The sequence below is a fragment of the Panicum virgatum genome, chromosome 3N (assembly GCF_016808335.1).
Source record: "Panicum virgatum strain AP13 chromosome 3N, P.virgatum_v5, whole genome shotgun sequence".
In the NCBI taxonomy this organism is placed as follows: domain Eukaryota; kingdom Viridiplantae; phylum Streptophyta; class Magnoliopsida; order Poales; family Poaceae; genus Panicum; species Panicum virgatum.
Genome location: NC_053147.1, coordinates 27437047 through 27457676, shown reverse-complemented (window position 1 = coordinate 27457676; position 20630 = coordinate 27437047). Strand labels below are relative to the sequence as shown.

Here is a 20630-nt window from a genome sequence, read left to right as displayed (position 1 = left end):
TGCTGCTATGGGTAAATAATTCCTGTAAAAGTTTGAAGGTAAAAAGGGATCTACCAAATATTGCTGATTATTCTATCTGGTATCTACAGCTTCCTTTGAAGAAGAAAGGAGAAGAAACGAAGAAAATAAACAGCCGATACAGATCGAGCTACATGTCCACTCTACAATTATCAAGACATGGCTAAACTCTCCCAATGCAGGAGCTTCACTAATGGTCATGGCATCAAGTGCAGCTCCCACGACTTCAAGGGGTAACCCTCCCATCGGAGGTACTTTGTTAAAAAAAGTTTGTTCTAGTCCTGGCAGCTGGTTTCAGCTGCTTTCGGATGAGCATAAACACCTTCCATGTTCGGACTAGGCAGGCATGGCAACAATTCATCAGTGAGGAAAAAATTCACAGAGCTGTTAGCGCCGCCCGTTCGCCCAATTCCTAAGATTATTCCGGGACTTCACCATAGGTTGTCTGTTTTGATGCTTAGGCTTTGGAATGTCACCCAGCTCCATTACTTGTATCGTGCGCTGCCTTTTGGCTGCACAGATGAAGCATGGAACAATTAGGTAAAATCTCACGAGTAGAGATCTATAAGTGACAAAAGAGGATGATACTGAGTTTCAAAATAAAGACACGAACCATTCTCAGCCTCCTGGTAACGCTCCTGGAGCCTTCTCTTTGCTGCTTCCAGCTTCCTGTTGTTATCCAAACCATCATCATTGACCTTTGGCTTTGCTAACTCTAGCCTGGCTCCTGATGAAGATTGTGCGGCAAGCCTCGGTTTCTAGAACCAAAAAATAGAGGAGTGAGTCACAACTCACAAGGTCTTGATCATGGCCAAGACTTAGGCATGGGTAGTGTGCACTTACATCCATCTGGATCGTTGTAGGTCTTCTCTCAGCAGAATTGTGAGGTTGTCTAGGTTTCATGTCACCAAAGGGTTTCTGTGGAGGAGCTGCCTTTAATGGTCTCCCAGGTCCAGACTCGTAACTTGAGGGCTTAGATTGCTTGTTGCTGTTGAGCACGCCATGAGGCTTCACTTGCAAACTTGAATTTTGAGGTTTCTGTGGGTTTGCTTGCCTCATTGATGGCTCTTGCCTTGCCGATTCTGGCCTCCTGAATTGAACCTTTTCGACAGTTCCAGGAGAATGTCGAGGAGGTTCTTGTGTTGCAACTGCTGAATAGTTTGCAGGCCTCCCACCATTGTTTCCCCTCTTGTTTCCACGGCTTGCATCACTGTTATGTCTCAAGTCTGCAGTACAGGTGTAATGTTATTAATCAGTATTGAATAAGCATGGAAAACTAAATAGTTGCTGAGTTGTTTTACTCACTTCCATCTTCGTCCATTTCATCAAAGAACTTCAAGTTGGGAAGACAAAAAGGCGGAAATATAAACACAAAGTTAGACTGTAGTTCAACACAAAATGCAATGAGATAGCAGGAATTAAACATATCAGTACCTCAGAGAGTTGAATAGAAGTTGGCTGGGTTGCAAAGAAGGCCCCTTCATCTAAAGGTGGGGATGGAAGCCCTTCTTCATCTTCTTCATTGACAACAGAAGGATTTGAAGAGCCAGGGGAGTTATCTGCAGATCCAAAGAATCCATATTTGTATTAAACTAAGATGTGATTCTTCATTTAAAACTGTCCAAACTATGGTTTTAACTAATTCACTTCAATTACCTGCCAGGGCAGCATTTGTAGTACTAACCCACTCATCGACCAGAACTTTCCAACCTCTGAAACACAGAGCAACATGACATGTCAACTACATTTCCAAGAACACTATCAAGAATGCACTTCCGAGACTCGAGAGCATAGAAGCTAGTGCATTTATGACTATGTAGCTAAAGCCGTTCATTGATACTGTATGTTTTATCAGTGATTTGCACTTCTAAGTTTTTTAAAAGCAAATATGAATTAGCCCTTGAGTCCAAAATTCAGTAAAGGAACATGGGCTTACTCAATGAGAGTGCGCACGAGGTGGCGAATCTGCTGTGAGTTGTGCTTCCGCAGCCGATTAACAGCCCTCCCAATCTCAGTAGCCTGCCATTAGCAGCGCGCCAAAGATTAAGAAACCGAATAGCTAGAGCGACAAGTAAAACCAAGACACACTGACACACAATCACATAGCTCATATAACTTTTAAGCAATATCAATCATGTACCTTTAGCGTGGAGACAGACAATTGCATCAACTGCAGCCTCCTCAGTGACTCAAACAAAGTGGCATCCGACTGCAGAAACATCATGATTTAGCTCAGAACAATTCAAAGCATAAAATTTGAGCAGTTGTTGAAGAGAAGAATATAAGCATACATGATCTTCTTTGTGCAAAAGGAGGTCCTTGATGCGGAGGACCTCACCAACGATCTGTGACTCCTCGTCGATCTCATTGGTGAGGGCCTCAAGCTCCTCAGCCTCGTGGTCCTCTTCCTCTTCATCCGCATCATCCGTGGCGTGCTGCTGGTCATCCTCCTCCTCTTGGTCGTCGTCGTCATCATCATCATCATAGCTGTGGCCGTAGTTGCTCGCCGCGGCGCGGCGGAGGCGCTCGTCGCCGGAGTCGGAGTCGGAGTCCTCGTTGCCGTGGCCGTGGCCGTGGCCCCCGTCGTGGGCGCCGTTGCTGCTGCTGTCGACCTTACTCTCCTTCTCGGCGACGCGGCGCACGCTGCCCTTGTCCTCCTCGACGGGGGTGACCGGCGTGGCGGACGCCGCGGCGCTGCCGAGGGACGGCGGCGCCGCGTCGCGGCGGTGCGCGGTGAAGAGCCGCTCGGCGATGCGGTCGCGGCGGTGCAGCAGCTCCCGCGGCGCGTCCGCCGCCGCCACGAGGATGGCGTTCTCGATCACGTCGCAGATGCCGGCCCCGGCGCCACGGAAGAAGTCGCGCCACCGATCCAGCCCGTCGGCCATCGCCGCCGCCGGTCCCCGCCGGGCCGCCGTGACAGGAGCTCCCCTCCTCGCCAAGATCGGCGTCCCCCGGCCGCGATTCCCACAACCACCACCAAGAACCGATGCTCCTCCCCTGGCAATTCCCTCCCTGCTTGGATTTTCCTTTGGTTCTTATCAAATCGCGCCGCGCGCACCCGCACCAAGACCAAGAATCCAATCCCTCCCCGCCCGGCGGCGAATCAGATTCCCCCGAATCCGCGGCGCGGTTGGGCAGAACCAGCCAACCAATCAACCGAGGAGCGAGCAAGAACAGGGCGAGCCGGGAGCCGGGAGGAATCGATCGACGAAGAAACCAGCACCGAGCGCCACCTTCCTTCGCCCCCACGTCCCCGTTCCTTGACGGTTGCAACAACCCCGCGGCACCCCCAAACCCAGCCCAGCGCGGCGCGGCGGTAGCCTAACCAAAGCAAATCGGGTCTTAGCTGGCCTGGCTGACCGCTGCGGGAGGGAGGAAGCCAAAGCCAGGAAGGCGAAGGTGAAGAGAAGAGAGGAGAGGAGGCCGGTGCGACGAGACGGGCCGGGGGCGGATAGGGACGCGGATGGCGGGGTACGCAAACCCACGAGACCTACGCGGCTACCAAACAGCAGCAACTACTACTCCCTTCTCCCCTCCCCTACCAGGCTCCTCCCATGGCCCATGCCGCTGGCCACCAGTAGCAGCAGCTGCGGTCGCAGTAACAGAACTGCGCGTTCGTGGCGTCACCGCCGCCCCCGCCTGTTCTCGTTTCCTGCAGCTTCTAGTGGAGTGGAGTGGTTTTTCCTTTTTACCGGTAGCGAAGGGCGGGGCGGGACCAGGGTTTTATTTCCCAACCGGAAATCGGTTACCGCCGCCCTCCGGTACCGGTTTACCGGACCGGTTAGGCCGGTAACCGGTGGAAACCGGTTGAATTCAAATCCAAATTCAAATAAATTCAAAATTTCCCGTGCAACCGGTTCCGACCGGTTTACCGGCCGGTTTGACCGGTTTATCGGCCGGTTTTACCGGTTTACCGGTCGGTTTGACCGGTTTGAAATTCAAATGCTCCCGTGCAACCGGTTTACCGGCCGGTTTTATCGGTTTACCGACCGGTTTACCGGCCGGTTTGACCGGTTTGATCGGTGGGCCTTCATGGGCCGACCCATTTTTTTTCTTTTTCTTTTTTGATTTAACTTTAAATTCTCACAAACTATACTAAATGAATGAATTTTTGAGAAAATTTGACACCATTAGATTCATCACACCTTGAAGTATTTTTAGGAATTTTTTGGGAATTTTTCATTTTTTGAATTCAAATTTAAAATTTGAATTTTGGCCGGTTGGGTACCGGCCGGAACCGGAACCGGACCGGACCGGTTTGACCGGTCAAACCGGACCGGTTCCCACCGGTTAGGTTAACTTTGGGCGGGACAGGACAAGGGCACACGGCCGTGCTCGGGCCGCAGGGAATGGCGGAAACGCTGGGGTGAGAGAGATTGGGGAGGGAGGAGGAGGGGAGGGGAGGGCGACGGAGATCGCCTGCAGTCGCTACTGCGACTGCAGGATAGTGACTGCACGCGATCTGAGCCATCCATTTTCACAGTGAACGGACCAGATCTATCGCTATAGCGACTGCACGGGAACCGCGTCCAGGGGAGGGGAGATGGGTGGGACGCGGCGGCCTCGTGGCTGCTTCTTGTTGCTTTGACCCTGCCCACTCGGAGGGGCGCCCTTTCCGTTTCGTCTCCGTTTTCTTTTCTGTGTGCAGCACGGCCACGGGCTATTAATTAATTAATTAATTAATTAATTGATTTGCTGCTCGCTCAGTTTGAGTTCGGTCATGCTGGCTTCCATGATTATTGTTTTGAAACAAATCCTGCATTCTGGGTTTTTTTAGCAGGTTTGGATTTTCCCAGGAAATTCAATTCGTATGAAGCTACTAAAATTTTTGCTTAAAACATGTCAAAACTTAAAAGTGGCATTCGTTGAATCGTGCCGAGGGGAATTTTATTGAGGCGTAATAATGGCGAAGCCATCTTCGAGTATTGCTATCAAAGATCTCTGTAGAACTAACTTGCATTGCAGCTAAGTTTACACTGGAAATTGTTTCGAACTGGGAAATCGACGGTCGTGTGTGTGCGGCATGAGAATGACGACCCCGTGGTGGAGGAATTCTGATTTGTCGCTCAGACTTGCAGCGGGTCGCGGCTTTTGGCGTGGCACGGTGTTAGCGACAACGGCGCAATTCTTGGTGGTTTACTTTCCGCTCCTCTCCCAGGTTATGGTGGTGTAGCGTTATGTTGTGTGTGTTGTTTGCGTGCGTTGTTTGTGTGGTAGTGTTCGCTTCGGCGCGTGATGTACAATTGTTTCTTCTTCTTAAATGACGGAGCAGTGCTCCTGCTTTATTTTTAAAAAATTGTTTCGCAAAAAAGGAGAAGTTAACACTGGACTGGAGTGCGATTTTGAACTTTAGGGCATTATTTTAGAGTAGTACCACAAGTGTTGCTGTAAGAAAATATTGATGATTTTCTCACGTAATTTCTTTCCGCGAAAAAAAAAACACTACGGTTAGTTGTCCAAGTCTACATACATAAATAATGTTCCTTGGACAATCCAGTTGCAGCAATTGCTCATTTTGCAGTTAGCACCCTGATTCGAGCATCTTGGGTAGCGATTCCAGGGGTGGATGGATCCTCCAACTCCGATCCAGAAGTGGCATGTGTTTCTTGCTTTCGTTAACAGGGAATATGTCTTTGTTTTTCCGCCCTGTGCAGTGCTTTGACGACTTCCACCAATATTTTTTTTCTTTTTGAAAGAAAATCTTCCACCAATAGTGGCTAGCGTTGGATGTGGGGTTGCGTTTGGAGTGGCCGGCTGCCCGGATAGCTCAAGGGCCAACTAGCCGCATGGCTGCATATGGCCTTTCGTTAATAAGGGGACTTCACGTCTACTACCAGAGAGAAACAAAAATGGAAAAGAAAACGTTCGCTGTAACAAGCAGGTTGGCAAAAAAAAAAAATCCAAATGAACGACTACCCAAATTGGCGTTGTAGCATTGGTCACTCTTATTAGGAAGATTACAGTAAGTTATTTTTATTATAAATTCCTACCCTCTAGTCGGTTCTATAAGCAGAAACCATCGCACATGCTTGGCTAATCGATTTATCAATTTGGAACCACAGATATAGTTTTTATGCAAATTATCCCGATACTTCCTTAAATGTTGGCGAAAGCTATTACGGATGAGAGCATAAATGCTATCGCGCCAAATTTCGCTATTCGGAAAATAGAAACATGATAGCACGATGAATGATGCATAATGCAACACCGCCTTATATGTTGTTTGGGTTTGAGTGTCATCCTACTAATTGAACCATTTCCCTCAATTTGGAACCACAAATATAATCTTTATCAACTTATCCCGATACTTCCTTAGATGATGTTGACCGAAGGTATTATCGATGAGAGCGCAAATATTATGACTCGAAATTAGCGAATTTTGAAGGAAACAAAAACACGATAGCACGTTCACTAATGCCTGATCCACGACTCAGCTAGCTTGGCCCTATCCCTACATCGGCAAAAAGGAAGAGAATGGTTTCATATATCAAGGTGATCTTTTTAGCAAAGCTGAATATGGTCTTTGGTCTATGGATGGGTGTGAGACTATTTGTAACGAAACGATTCACAGATAATCTCAAAGTTCCATGTAGCACGGGCACAAGATGCTTTTGTGCGCCACAGCTGAACAGGGGATGAAACGCTCAAACGCGCATATCCTCCTCCAGCTCCAGGTGAGTGAGAGAAAAGGACACGTATGACGTACTATTCCCTGGCGGCGAGAAGCCGCGCGCGCACGCACAGAAACCGAGTGACGCGGCGCCGTCCGGGAACAAGTGTTTCCCATGCCGGTTTGCAGAACAGCCGGGCCCGTGCGTGCGCGGCCCGGCCGGGCCACGTGATCTCGCGGAACGGAGCCGGCCAAGAGGCAGGCTTTGTTTGGTTCCAAAACGCTAGCTAGCGTTACAAAGGGAATTTTGTATGTATGTGGTATTAAATGAAGTTTATTTGTAAATTTTTTCAGAGATGAGTATAATTTTTCGCGACGAATCTAATAATGATAATTAATTAATAATTTGCTACAGTGATGCTACTGCAACTATTTTCTAACCGCACGGTCAAAGACTTTATTAGATTCTTCAGGGTCACTGGCGCGGGGTTCTGAAGTTGATTTTATAAAATAACTTTGTTTAACACTATAATAAACGATCAAAATGTTAATATTCACTTACACGCTACAAACGAAATGCGACGTGTTCGCGCCGGCGCCCGCGGTTGCAGCGCAGCTGGTTTCTTTCTCCTAGTCACCGCGGGCGGGGAAAAGGACAAACCGGGCCTGAACCGGCGGGCGGGAGCACCGCGAGCTGAGCGTGTGCTCGGCTGCTCGCTCCCCCAACACGGGGAAGGGTCCTGGAAAGATCAAAGAAAGCAGCAGGCGCGGTAGCACGGCCCGGCACGTGCGCTTCAGCTTAATCTGGCTGGCTCAGGAATTCAGAGGTCATGGCCTACACTAGGTGCATCTTAACTTTTTTAATTTAAAATTTTTTACTACTTAACCAAAATCAAATTTTATTTTGAAGAATTTATACAAAACTTTGAACTAAAAAGGATTAAAAATGCAAGAGTCACCAATTTGCACCTCTAACGGACACCTCACCCGTGACATGATTCTGTGCTCAGGGATTAGGTCATCGCGACCTTTTCTAACCGAGACAAGCTTTGGCGTCATTCAGCTAACCAGAACTATAATCTTCTCTTACATACCTTGCGAGTTGCGACCTGAAATAATACTATCATGGTATGACGATCGTCTTGGCGACCATGGTTCGGTCAACTTAAAGGCACAAAAGCTGCCAGCTGTTTCTTTACCGAAATTTTGTCCAAACAAGCACGCGGTTGCAAAGGCATTGCTAATTTGCTATGGAAAAAAGAGAGGCGAAATGGGAAACATTACATCATTCATTACATCCTCCGGCGTAGCCGTTTAGGGTTTTTGCACTCCTGTATGCACATGGTGGTACAGGGCAAGCTTACAGGGTTACAGCTAATGCCGCAAGAGGTACTAGGGTAGTAGGGTTGTTGCAACCTCCGATTCCTCTAAACACAATTCTGCTGACTGCTTCTCAAGTCCCATCTTTGCTCCGTCAGAGACTAGACCGGTTCTTATCCTCCAGGAAACAGGTGGGGTGCCAGTTTTTATGGTACCAAAGTTGACCTGAGCCAACTGGCATTTTTTGAAACAAGTAACAGGAGTACAAGATTAACAATTCAAGTCAACACACGCTACAATTTGCGCCCAAAGAAAAAGAGCTAGGCGTGACACACATCCGCAACACAACTTTGCCTATGAAAAAGGGAAGAGACTGAAAGGAGAGACGGCCCCCAACAATTTCGAAGAAAGTAGGCCGAATGATTGTCTATTGAGCTGCGCAAAAAATATTGGGCACAAATCAGCTAGGTTTGGTAAAACGATACTCCCTCTGTCAAAAAAAAAATGCAATTCTCGCTTCTCAAGAAGTCTAACAATTTTTAATTTGATCAAATTTATATAATATAGTATTAATATTTATATTATAAAATTAGTATCATTAGATTAATCATGCAATATATTTTTATACTAAACCTATTTGGAGATACAAATATTAGTTATGTTTTGTATAAATTTGTTCAAATTTGGAATTATTTCACTTCTCCGAAAGCGAGAGTTTTCTCTTGGAGACAGTCTAAAGCTAATACTATATTATATTTATATTCTCGAAAAGCGAGAGTATATTATTCATTCTAAAGTTAAAAGGACAGTCTCCACAGGCACCAGTTTGTCCCTCCGTCCAAGGTCAGTTGAGCAAACTCGTCTTGACCAACGCGGTGAGACTGAACTTCAAATGGCAAAAGAAACAGAACCCATGGTTCAGGTGCAACATTTTGCTTTGCTAAAGATGTCATTGGTGTCGCTTAGATGAAGCTTAATACCGATAAGACTAACGGAATAAACCTACAGTATACACAGACTAAATTGCTTCACCAGGAAAGTACAGTGCATGTCTACCGGACTCAGGGGACCACGCCTCAAAGGAGGATTACTTCTGCATCCTTCGATGCTCTTCTCATCTTCAGGAGACGCTTGAGAGATTCTTTATCCAGTTTGTTGTTGTCTTTTATTTGCGCTATCCGAAGTACGGGTGCATCTTCAAGCAAAAGTTTCAAGAAGCCTGACTCTGCATAGGAGCCAGCAAAGTTGTTCAGAACAACTGTATCCAGGTTATTAAAGAGACCGGCCTGGTGATGAATGGAGTCCCAGAAATTCGAGGTGGGTGCGGCATAGCCCCTGTAAATAAGCTGCAAAGTACAAACTTCTAAGAAGAGAAATAGAGATATGAGATATAGCAAGGCGAACGATTTTCATCAGCCGTACCTGTAGCTCAACACGTCGCAAGTTGGGAGCAACTTGAAACAAACAGTGAACAGCGTTTGCTTCCTTCAGGTTACCAAGGTCAATCTCCAGGGTTATCTCAGTCAATCGATTTAACAATCTTGGTAGTTTGCCAAGCAAGATTCCATGAGCTGCACACTGTAAAGTAGCAAGGTGTCACCTAACACACGACTGAATGGTGAAATAATAAACATAAAGGAACGGGCTGTGGCAGTTTCTTAATTCTTACCTCAAAAGCATGGCCGAGCAATGAAATATTTTCAATATCCAAAAGAGAACTGATGAATTGAGAAAGATTAAAGTTCCACCCAGCCCTCGGAACATAACCAACTTGCAGATTAATCACTGCTGAAGAGACATGTGGCGTAACCAGACTGAAGTGTTTAAACATGCCCTCAACTCTTAGTATCTTGAGTTTTGTTGAGTGGATACTGATATCGGCAAAGCTGAGCAACCTAGAGAGAATCAGTTTCTCCAAGTTTGGGCAGCTTGCTACTAATTCCCCTATATTGTTCTCCGTTGCACAGAAATCAATAAAATGAAGGGTATGTATTCGCTTAAAACCTGTAAACTGAGGTGGCAACTGAAAAATACAACCTTGCAGGCAAGCGTATTCCAGTTCCTCACAGGAGAAGAAAGAAGAAGGGATTTTGTAATTCCTCCAGATCTTTGTCCTAATTTGAATTTCCTTAACTCCATTTCTTGACAGCATAAGTATCCACCTGTGGATGTGCCCTCCAGGGGATAGCAAATGAACCCGTCGGGCATTCAGTTCGAACTTCAGAATTGGGCCATTATGGAGGGAGAGAACCATATTGATGAAATTGATAAATTTGTTAGTCTCACCCTCTTCAATACCATTACCTAAATCAAAATCATCTTCCTTGAAAGTCAATTCTGTCATTGAAGCCCAGGTGTATCTCCACTTCCTTGACAAGAGACATGTTCCTAGAGCTTCTTTCATAGGCAAACAACAAAGAATTTTGTCCTTGATAACATCTGGTAGATTGCTGATGATATCAACATTTGCAACAGCCTTATTATTTCTTTTCTTTTGGGAACCTCCACGATCCATTGGGCACACTTCTACCACAAGAACCTGCATCGGCAATTCATGTGAAAAACAACTCATAAATATGTAAGTCTAACACGTGAATCATAATAGGCTTTCTTTCTATTCATTATGTCTATATCTATGTCAATTAAATGACTGAGACCTTATGGAGTTACAGCTGGACTCTTTAATCAGTTCAAGTTATCCCCAAGATTTTAAGTTGTAATATATATGCCATCATAGCAAGTTCCAACAAAGCTATCGGAGTAGTGGTAGAGTGTACATGAGCGGCCCAACCAGCTTGACAACTTCTTTATTAGCTCAGGTTGGGTCAGGCCCAATGTCAGGAGAAGCTCAAGCCTCACTTTGAGCTAGATGCTTGATACATCTAGCCTAAGGTCAACAAGACGTGAGGACACACTTTTTTTCTTACATATATATGTGGACACTTTATTATGGGAAGAAATAATATCTATTTGGGAAAGAAAAGAAGTATCTCAAGCTTAGAATCCAACAAGAGTTGAACATTACATCTTTAGGTGAGGTTTTATACCTGAATACTTCTAATATCACGGAAGCTATTCAACACAGCAGGCTTTTTAGGTGCTAAACTAATGTATAGCCCTTTCTAAAGCTCAGTCGATGTTAGTTAGTCAAAGCTTATTGACTGAATACATAAAATCATGGTGCAAATGTTTAGCCAAAAATCATGCATCCACTATGATGGATTGATCATCAAACATAGAAACTATTGATACAGATGAAAATGCATAGGTGTGGATCTCTTATGAAAACCCTAGTTTAATTAGCAGGAACAGTTCCAGAATAGGTTTTATATGAAATTTATGTCTAAATATGAATGTACATCATAAAGCAAGGAAGAGTAGAAAAGTATCTCGGACATGGCATCAAATGAGCTAATATAGCTACAAGGTATTATCTATAGCACCAGCAACGGTCTATGTCATGGCCTCTTTAGGCATGACATCGCTTTCAAAGCCTTAAGATTCTGTAGCCTATTTCATTTTTTTTTTCAGTACTTAGTAGATGCCATAGCAGAGCTGATTAATTTGTACAGGACATTTCTACAGAGTAGTACTCCGAACGCAAACGAATGGAAGATTTGCTAGATAAGTAAAATAATATATCAAGGGGAACTTCAGTTGGCATGCAGCAAAAGAGCATATTATCTACTTCAGTTGGCAATATTTTCAGGCTCGACCATTGCTCTGCCATTAGCCCATCCCATGCATTTTGATCTCCCCATGGAAATAATACCACAAGAAAACAACAACCTGTAATATAAACCAATTTTATCCCAGTATACTCCTGATTTATGATCCTTCTAAATATAGAAATCGCCAATCGGCAAACTAGTTTATTCACAAGGAATAAGCCAGTGGGAGTATTATCTAATGGTAATTCACCAAATACACTTAAATACTAGGGTTGAAAACGGTCGGAATCGGTCGGGATGACACCGTTACCGTTTTCACTTTTACATTTTAATACGAAAGCGATATCGAAAACGAACAAGTCGAACACGAATACGAATACGGACTCACGGTATATCGAAAACAAACCAATTCGAACGGATAAGTGTCGAAAGCGAACGGTCTATAGAAAGGTAAAACGGAAACACCGACCCGTACGATCGTGCCCAGTCATCCAACAAACTCGACATGAGTACATAAAAATACATAGACAAATGACGGTACATAGTCACAACCACAACTCACAACCGGAGGAGGGGCTGGCGACGACCGAGGACGATTGGACACCGGAGTCGAGGCCTCAGGGGACAAGAGCCAGAGAGGCGGCTGGCGATGGTAAGTGGAGGGAGAGGCGGAGAGAGGCAGCGGGCGAGGGAGGGAGGCGGGGACATCAAGGCCTAAGGGGTTGGGTTTGAAACTGGTTAGGCTTAAGCTGAAAAAACGGTATATCCCGAATTAGTGAAAACGGGATATCCCGATCAAATACGGGAAATACGAAAATGATCGGAATATAGGTCAAACCGTTTCCGTCCCGTTTTCGAATTTGACATCTCGTATTTCGTATTGATTCCGAATTTGTCCGAAAATATGAAAACGGATCGGTAAAATGTAGAAATCGGAACGGAACGGAACGGGATTTATCCCGACTGTTTTCAACCCTATTAAATACAATATGGGAATGGGAGGGTAGTGTAATTGTGCCCCAAACTATGGGCAGCAAAACGGGGGAAAGCTTGTGGCCATGCGCAGTTTGTGAGTCGCGAGGCGCGGCAGAGCATGCCGAGACGCGACGGGATGCCAAGTGACTAGCAAGCTGAAGGGCGGAAGACGACCGGACCTCACCTTGCCTGGGGTTTAGGGCTCCGGCTGGGCTGTCTCCGATCTCCCCCGCCACCCTGTCGCCCGAGTTGGTTTCGGGCTCCTGTCCCCTTCCTTCGCCGTTCGCGGTACCTGGCGCCGCCGAGAAAAGCCCGCACGGCTGGACGGCGGAATTGGCGCGCTTAATGCGTGGATGGACTGCGAGGCGACGGAACCAGCTGGGTCGGCGCGGGCAGTTGGCGACTCCAGCCGGAGGCTGCGCAGCAGCGACCCAGCCGGCGTGGGTGGCGCCGGCAGTCAAGAAGTGGGGACCGGAGAAATCACGGCGAGGGACGTGGCGCCGCGCCGCGCCGCGCCGGCGTTTCCGAGGTGCCGGGACCGGGATAGATCTGTTCTGTAGAGGTGGGACTTGGGCCGGCTGATGGATGTTCTCGAGTTGGGCTTGGGCGTGCCAAAGCAAACCGGGCCAGGCAACCGAGTTCGGTCTCGCGGGAACGTATTGTCCCGAACTGGGCCAAGAAGTAGATGGCTAATCAATAACAACAAGCTTGTTCTCGGCTGGTCTGCAACCAGCTGTCTGGGCTGGCTGAATGCAGAAAACTTATCCATCTTCCGCAAGATTTTTTCCAACTTACCTTCCAGTGTTTGAGATTCGTGCAAATAATTATAACTCTTAGATCCAACCAAACCCTAGCTTCCTCTCTCTTTCTCGCTCCTCCTTCCCCTCTCTCTCCTCCCCCGCTCGCCCCGCGCGCCGCTCGCCCCGCCGGCCCTGCGCGCCCTTCAGCCCCGCGCGCCGCTCGCCCAGCCAGCCACGCGCGCCGCCGCGAGCCCCACCGCCTGCACCCAGCACCGCCGCGGGCCCCGCCGCCCGTACCCAGCGCCGCCGCGCAGCCGCCGGCACTGGAGAAGAAGATGGAAGAAAAAAAATTTGTTCAACATTTTAAAAATTGATTCAACATTTTTTGAGATGCTAGTTCAACATTTTTGAAATGTTGGTTCAATATTTTTGAGATTCTGGTTCAACATTGGTTTAATATTTTTGAGATGTTGGTTCAACATTTTTTTTAGAAAAATTTTAAATGGGCCATCAGCTAGGCCATAATGGGCTTTATAGATAAGTTACTTATCCATCTTGTGGAAGACATATAGGAGCCCCCGGCTGAATGCGCCTAGAGCTGGATCGCTGGCTCAGCTCCAGCCCAGCCAATTCCGACTAACCCAACAGGCTGAACATTTATATATGAAAGTGACTAAAAAAATTTATATATATGGAAAACCCAATATATCAGGCGGTTCAATAGTAGCATGATAATTCAGACTGTACCACTTATCAATCCATGGGTAATTAGAAAGAGTATCAAGATTGCTGAGACTCCATATGATCCATGAGACAATGAGTCCGAACTCATATATTATATGGTTTAGATGGTGGAGACCTAGTAGAAATGGGTGGCGAAGAGCAGATGTAGATGGTGGAGGATGTATAGTGGAAGTGGGTGTGCAAAAGATCACGAACATGAATGAGCGTAATAGATGGGATAACCTAGAGGCGTTATCATTGGATGAAATAGAAGGATTGAGTAGAATGATTATAAAAGAAAGCAATTATTTAAAATTACTCATCTTCTTATGTAGTATGCCAAAAGTTCGAATAACTATCTAAACTATTTCTTAGTTTAATTTACTTTTAAAACTATGTTATTTCTTTCTTTCCGTTTACCCCTTTATTTGATTTTTGTCATTTTTCTCCACACGCAAGTGAAGTTTAAATTTAATTTTTGCTGAATAATAGTGGACAACAAAACTAATGTTAAAAATTATTTCTATTCATCATTATTTTTACATACATTTTGTACCCAAATATTTAATTAATTATTAAATATCCCAACCTATCAAAATGACGATAAAACATCCGTGATGTATTTTTTTAACTTAACTTATTTATGGCATCCGCTATATCCATAAAATTTAACTTAAGATTTCAATTGCACATGAAGAAATAGAAATGATAAATTTTATTAAGGGTAGATTGGACCAATTAACATAGTTGTAGGAGTAAACTGAACAAAACAAAACAATCCTTTAGCTACTTATCTGAATGATCATACTTAAGTGTATTGATTTAGACTATTTTCTAAGAGGAAAGGCAGTCCTCAACAAAATATTACATCATAAGTAGAGTTCATTCAACATGTGCAACTAAAAATCCAAAGGTGATTTAGTTAAGAGGTAGAATAAAAATAACGTCACAGAACAATTGCTAGCGAGTTTGAAGAAGTTTGCTGATTAATAAAATAAATAACTACAGAAACAACTTGTCTCCACAAATAAGAAGGCACAAAACATGCAAGAAGAAGCGAGCGATGTTCATGTTTAGTAGCACCATTTTGAGCATAACACTAAAACACATGATCATGAGAGCAAGTGTGTTCTTCAAGGTGAGACTAGCGAAAAAGCTACATTCGCACAGACAAATATTCTCCTCCAAAATTAAAATGAAAAAACTCTAATAGCACTAAATTTGAGAGTGGGCCTTTATAGCATAATTGAGATTAATGTTTCATCCCTAATTGATTTATAAGATTATTTGGGATTTATAAGAATCTTTGGTTCGTAGACTATAATTACTCAACAAAGAGGAACAAGATATTATACACAATTTTTAGGAAATGGGAGCTGCATCCATTGCATGGAAATAGTGTTTGGATATTATACATCATTTAATTTCAAGTGATATGTTACATCCAATTATATTTTTTTCACTTCCTAGTATGCGGACTCGGCACTAGTTAGGTACTTCTTATAATTCTTCAAGGTTTTGTTGAGTTTGTTGTACACTTAGACTTGAAATTAGGGATTTACTCTAAACCAAACAATTTAAGCACTTTTAGACTACCGCTATTGTAATTATCGGTATAGTTTAAGTGCTTTAATCGTTTAGATAAGTGACCCTAGTCGTGCGCCACTGCATGCAACAGCGCGGGAGAGAGAGGGGGGGGGGGGGGGGGGGGGGGGGCAGTATGACTGTGGAGCTACTGGCTACAAACATAGTTTGACCGCCTACAGAGTATAACAAAAAATGCTAAAATGTGCAGCGGCGTATACTGCTAACATTTTTCTGCAGCCTAGTTGGAAAATCTTATAGATTTCTTATGCAGTTATGCTGGTGTCATTATCCTCTCCATTGTAGTGCCCACCACTATACACGGAAGGGACGCACCAAAACCGTGTTCATGTGGAGACTTCCAAGAGCCCGTCCGCGTCGCCGGCCAAGTCGGTCAATGCAAAGCTCTCTCTTTACCAGATCAAAAGGAAAGAAGCAAAGATCGCTGTCTCTGGTCTATGCTGCCGGAACGGAGCGATACTCCCAAGAGGCCAAGACAGTCGAAATCGCACCGAAATTGCCCCGTCACTCCGTGGGAACCACCCCCACCCAACCCAAGTCCCTCCAACAGCGGGTGAGCGCGGCCACCCCCCCACAGCCGTTGACCCCACTGCTCCTCACTCTCCTAGTCTCCTCGCCAGCCTCGATCCCCGTCCGGCGAGAGGATGGAGGCGGTGGCCGGCTTGGTGGTGTGCGCGATCATCAAGATCGTCGTCGACAAGGCCAAGTCCTGCGCATCCGACAGGATGAAATGGCTGGGCGGCGACGGCGTCGTCAAGGCGCTCGAGCTGCTGGAGAGCACGCTGTGCCAGCTCCGCGCCGTGGCGGGCGCCGTCCAGCGGCGGGGCTCCCCGGACAAAAGCGGGGACCTCCGTGCGTGGCTGCAGCAGCTCCTGGACGCCGTCTACGAGGCCCACGACGTCCTCGACGACTTCGACGACTCGGTCCCGCCGCCGGAATCCTCCGTCGCCAGGCTCGGCAAGCGGTTCTTCGGCGCCGACGAGCGCGTCAACAGGCTCAAGGACGTCGTCGAGAAGCTGGTGGCCATCCACGCCGGCTCCCAGACGTTGCTGGCCGCCACGGAGACCATTGCGTCCGCGTCGCTGGCACGCGAACCGAGCGGCGGCGGCAGCGCTACGGGCCCCATGCGCCACCACGAGGACGCCGTGTTCGGACGCGACAAGGAGCTGCGGGAGATGGTGTCCTGGCTCGCCGGCGCGTCCGGCGCCGACGCCAAGTCCGGGTCCGTCCCCGTCGCCGCGATCGTGGGCCTTGGCGGGATGGGGAAGACCACTCTGGCGCAGCTCCTGTTCAAGGATCCGGAGGTAGCCTCCACCTTCGACCTCAAGATCTGGGTCCATCCTGCCGCCATGGACAACGAGCTTGAGCTCGCCAAACAGATACTGCAGTCCGCCGACGTCGACGTGCCGGACGGCATGAAGAGCTTCCACTGGCTACAAACGAAACTTGAGGAGAAAATCTCGTCGAGCAAGTTCCTGCTGGTGATCGACGATGTCTGGAACAGGGAGGACATGGAGGAGATTGGCTACCGGAACATGTGGTCCAAGGTGCTGGCACCCCTCAGCCAGGGGAACACAACGGGCAGCAAGATTGTGGTCACCACGAGGCAGAAGATCGTCGCGACATCCCTTCGAGCAAGGGAGGTCTACTTGGGCGACTTGCCGGCAAATGATATCTGGTCTCTCTTCACAAAGTACGCCTTTGGTGACGAAGACCTTGACAAGCAGCCTCCCGAGCTGCTAGCCATCGGGAGGAAAATCGCTGAAAAGCTTAGGGGCTCACCGCTGGCGGCGAAGGCCGTTGGGCAGATGCTGGAAGGACGCCGCAGCGTCACCCACTGGACGAAGGTGCTTGAGATGGACGGCTTTGATGATGTTTCCAAAACATTGGAGCTGTGTTACCGGAGTTTACCAGAGCACCTGCAGCCAGGCTTTGCAATCTGCAGCTTATTCCCCAAGAACTGGAGGTTCAAGCGTGATAAGCTGGTGAAGATTTGGATGGCCCTTGATTTCATCCAGGCAGACAGTGGGTGTGGGAAGACCCGACTGGAGGATGTGGGAAGCGATTACTTTGATCAGCTTGTGGACAGGTCCTTTTTCCATCGGCAGAAAGTGGGGCGTCGTCGGAGGTACTACTACATCCACAGCCTGATGCATGATTTGGCCGACAAGGTTTCTCGGTTTGATTGCCTGAGAGTTGAAGATGCAAAGAAAGAGATCCCCAAGACAATTCGGCACTTATCTGTGTCCAGTGATATCGTGATGCAGCTTAAGGGCCGATGTGATCTAAAAAGGTTGCGCACGTTGCTAATTCTCAAGAACCCTTCATATTCACTGGATCAACTGCCAGGTGATCTTTTCATGGAGCTGAAAGGTCTTCGAGTTCTCGGTTTGGAAGGCTGCAATATTGTTCGTTTATCAGAGAAAATTGTGAATCTTAAGTACCTCAGATACCTGGCCCTTTGCAAATCAATCACCAAGCTTCCACAAGCAGTGACAAAGCTCTATAGACTTCAAACCTTTAGTAGTCCTAAGGGGTCTGGCCTCGAGGTCCCAGCAGATATTGTAGACCTGAAACGCCTGCGACATTTGGATATGGATACATCGAAAATCACTGGTATTGGGAAACTGGTTCACTTGCAGGGATCAGTTAAGTTCCATGTTAAAAATGAAAAAGGTCATACTTTAGGAGACTTGGATGGTATGAGTGGTCTTCGCAAAGAGCTACATATCAAGAACCTTGATGTTGTAAAGGATAAGGAAGAAGCCTGTCAAGCTGGAATAAACAAGAAGGAAGTTAAGGTTCTAGAATTGGAATGGAACTCTCCCGGTACGAGTGTTCCATCTGACGCGGCTGAAGTCTTGGATGGCCTTGAACCATACCAGCATGTTAAAAAGCTTATTATTAGAAGATACCATGGTAACAGATCACCAAACTGGTTGAGTGAAAGCTTGAAAGCGAGCGATTTCTACATTAAATACCTGCATTTGATCAACTGTAGAAAGTGGGAGGTCATGCCTCCTCTTGGGCAGCTTTCATGCCTCAAGGTTCTGCAATTGAAAGAGATGTGTTCAGTGAAAAGAATAAGCTGTGACTTTTATGGAACCAAATTAACAGCATTTCCATCTTTGGAGGAACTTGAATTTGATGATTTGCCACGGTGGGTGGAGTGGACCCACGAAGAGAAGAACATTGAAGTGTTCCCTAAACTCCGTAAATTGAGGCTTTTGAACTGTCCTGAGTTGATTAAGGTGCCTCATCTTCCTCTATCCGTGAGGAATGTCAAGGTAAAAAATACAGGTTTTGTTTCACAAATGAAACTATCCTCCTCCTCACCATCAAAAGCATGCAAGTTTGCATTAGATACATGCTCTGCCACCGTCCTCACAAATGGCTTGATGCACCAGCAACAAGTGGAAGCAATTGCTATTTTGACTCTGAGGAACTGTGAGGATGTAAAATTTGAAGAGCTTCAGGTGCTGACTTCCTTGAAGAGGCTGCAAATATCTCATTCAAGCATTAATGATCAGCAGTTGGGCACTTGTTTGAGGGGTTTACAAGCGCTTACCTGGCTGGAGATATCAAACTGCAACAACATCACAAGTCTTCCATGGATGGAAAATTCAGAGTGCTTAACAAAATTTCATGAGCTACACATTCAGCAGTGTCCTGAAGTTTCCTCTCTACACTCACTGCCAAGTTTTGCAGCACTAGAAAGTATATTGATCGAAAATTGCTCCAAGGTCACAATGGAATCTTTCCCTACCAACTTTAACAACAGTTCTCTTAGAAGACTGAGCATTATGAATTGTGCTGAGTTGGAGTCGCTGCCAAGTGGCTTCCCATCTTCGATGCAAGTTCTTTATCTGACTGGGTGCAAACAAAGTTTGATGACCCAACTGCAAGACAAGGATGGACCAGAATGGGATAAAATAGCTAGTATTCCCTTCAAACAAATCCGCTGATTAGAAGCTTTTTATGCAGACCAACAGGCATATGGTGTGCCGTTACAAAGTTTAAGTTGTTTGTTTCATCATAAATTGAGGATGCCATCTTTCTTATGAAATAATATTTGTAATCCATGGAATGTAGGATTGTGCCTTCTAGAGTTATATGTATCGAGAATATCATCTTTCTAATAACATAATACTTATAATAAATGAGATGTAGCACTGTGCCTTCTAATGTTATGCTAACAGTATGCGCCTTCTCTTGCAAAATTTTAAGATCACGGAGTTCACTTCCATCACAGTCATGCTGACAATTTATATCTGAAATCCTATTACGCAGGACAAAGGATACGAGATGAAGCATAGTTGACAACAGCTTGTTCCCAGCTTGAATTATTACTTAGTGTTTAAAAATTGTACTATAACATATTTATTGTGTCTGTGTGCCCACAATGGCTTAAAGTATGTTTTTCATTTACATTTCTGTAAAGATGGTGTTTGTAAACTGCCATTTGGTGCAATTTTGTTGAGTTGTGAACAAATATTATCCTCAGCTAAATCAAACTTGTTCGTCTACGACAAACAAGTGGGATTGTTCTTTAATTGCAGAAAACTGCCTTCTGATCTGCTTTACAAAACAGAAATACTTGTACTGACTCTCGACTAACTACTAACACTACTGAAAAGGGCAAAATGGCTTCTGCCCCTAATTCCACTCAACCAGAGGAGCTCATAAAAGGACCCAACTATCATTCAGTGCATCTCTTTCCCTTTTTTTTAAATACAGTGTCTCTCTTTCCAAGCCCTACTATGTGAGGTTCATTGCAGACGATAAAAAAGCAATTTTTTAAAACGAAGTTCCATTTAGCGAGGGCTCATGCCCCCTATGTAGTTCATCTTTTATAAATGGGACCTTAAGCTTGCAATCAGGCTCCTTGCATTTAAGTAACTGCTTGCTATCTGGTATGGCCTATGGAAAACTGAAATGCACAAAATCACAAATGGAATCCACAGGCCA

General features: G+C 46.0%; 3 protein-coding genes across 4 annotated transcripts; 1 reads left to right on the top strand and 2 right to left on the bottom strand.

Annotated features, from left to right (window-relative positions):
- On the bottom strand, nucleotides 1-3692 carry LOC120665469 (probable mediator of RNA polymerase II transcription subunit 26a). The gene is made up of 9 exons (XM_039945043.1): nucleotides 2310-3692; nucleotides 2159-2227; nucleotides 1955-2037; nucleotides 1675-1730; nucleotides 1453-1577; nucleotides 1324-1351; nucleotides 862-1244; nucleotides 632-776; nucleotides 1-530 (listed from the first exon to the last, which is right to left on the bottom strand). Exons 1-9 carry the CDS (start codon nucleotides 2901-2903, stop codon nucleotides 406-408), a joined length of 1608 nt encoding a protein of 535 aa, XP_039800977.1. The 5' UTR covers nucleotides 2904-3692; the 3' UTR covers nucleotides 1-405.
- A 5015-nt stretch (nucleotides 3693-8707) lies between these two features.
- On the bottom strand, nucleotides 8708-13146 carry LOC120665468 (F-box/FBD/LRR-repeat protein At1g13570-like). Of its 2 annotated transcripts, none has more exons than XM_039945042.1 (4): nucleotides 12774-13146; nucleotides 9618-10487; nucleotides 9371-9526; nucleotides 8708-9294 (listed from the first exon to the last, which is right to left on the bottom strand). In XM_039945042.1, the coding sequence occupies exons 2-4, from the start codon at nucleotides 10461-10463 to the stop codon at nucleotides 9025-9027; spliced, it is 1272 nt and encodes a 423-aa protein (XP_039800976.1). In that variant the 5' UTR covers nucleotides 10464-10487; nucleotides 12774-13146; the 3' UTR covers nucleotides 8708-9024. The 2 variants fall into 2 exon arrangements, with proteins under 2 accessions (XP_039800976.1, XP_039800975.1); XM_039945041.1 differs by having other exon boundaries at nucleotides 12779-13145.
- Nucleotides 13147-16117: 2971 nt separating this feature from the next.
- LOC120665466 (putative disease resistance RPP13-like protein 1) lies at nucleotides 16118-19847 on the top strand. Its single transcript, XM_039945039.1, has one exon. The coding sequence runs from the start codon at nucleotides 16307-16309 to the stop codon at nucleotides 19625-19627; it is 3321 nt and encodes a 1106-aa protein (XP_039800973.1). The 5' UTR covers nucleotides 16118-16306; the 3' UTR covers nucleotides 19628-19847.
- The last annotated feature ends 783 nt before the right edge of the window (nucleotides 19848-20630 follow it).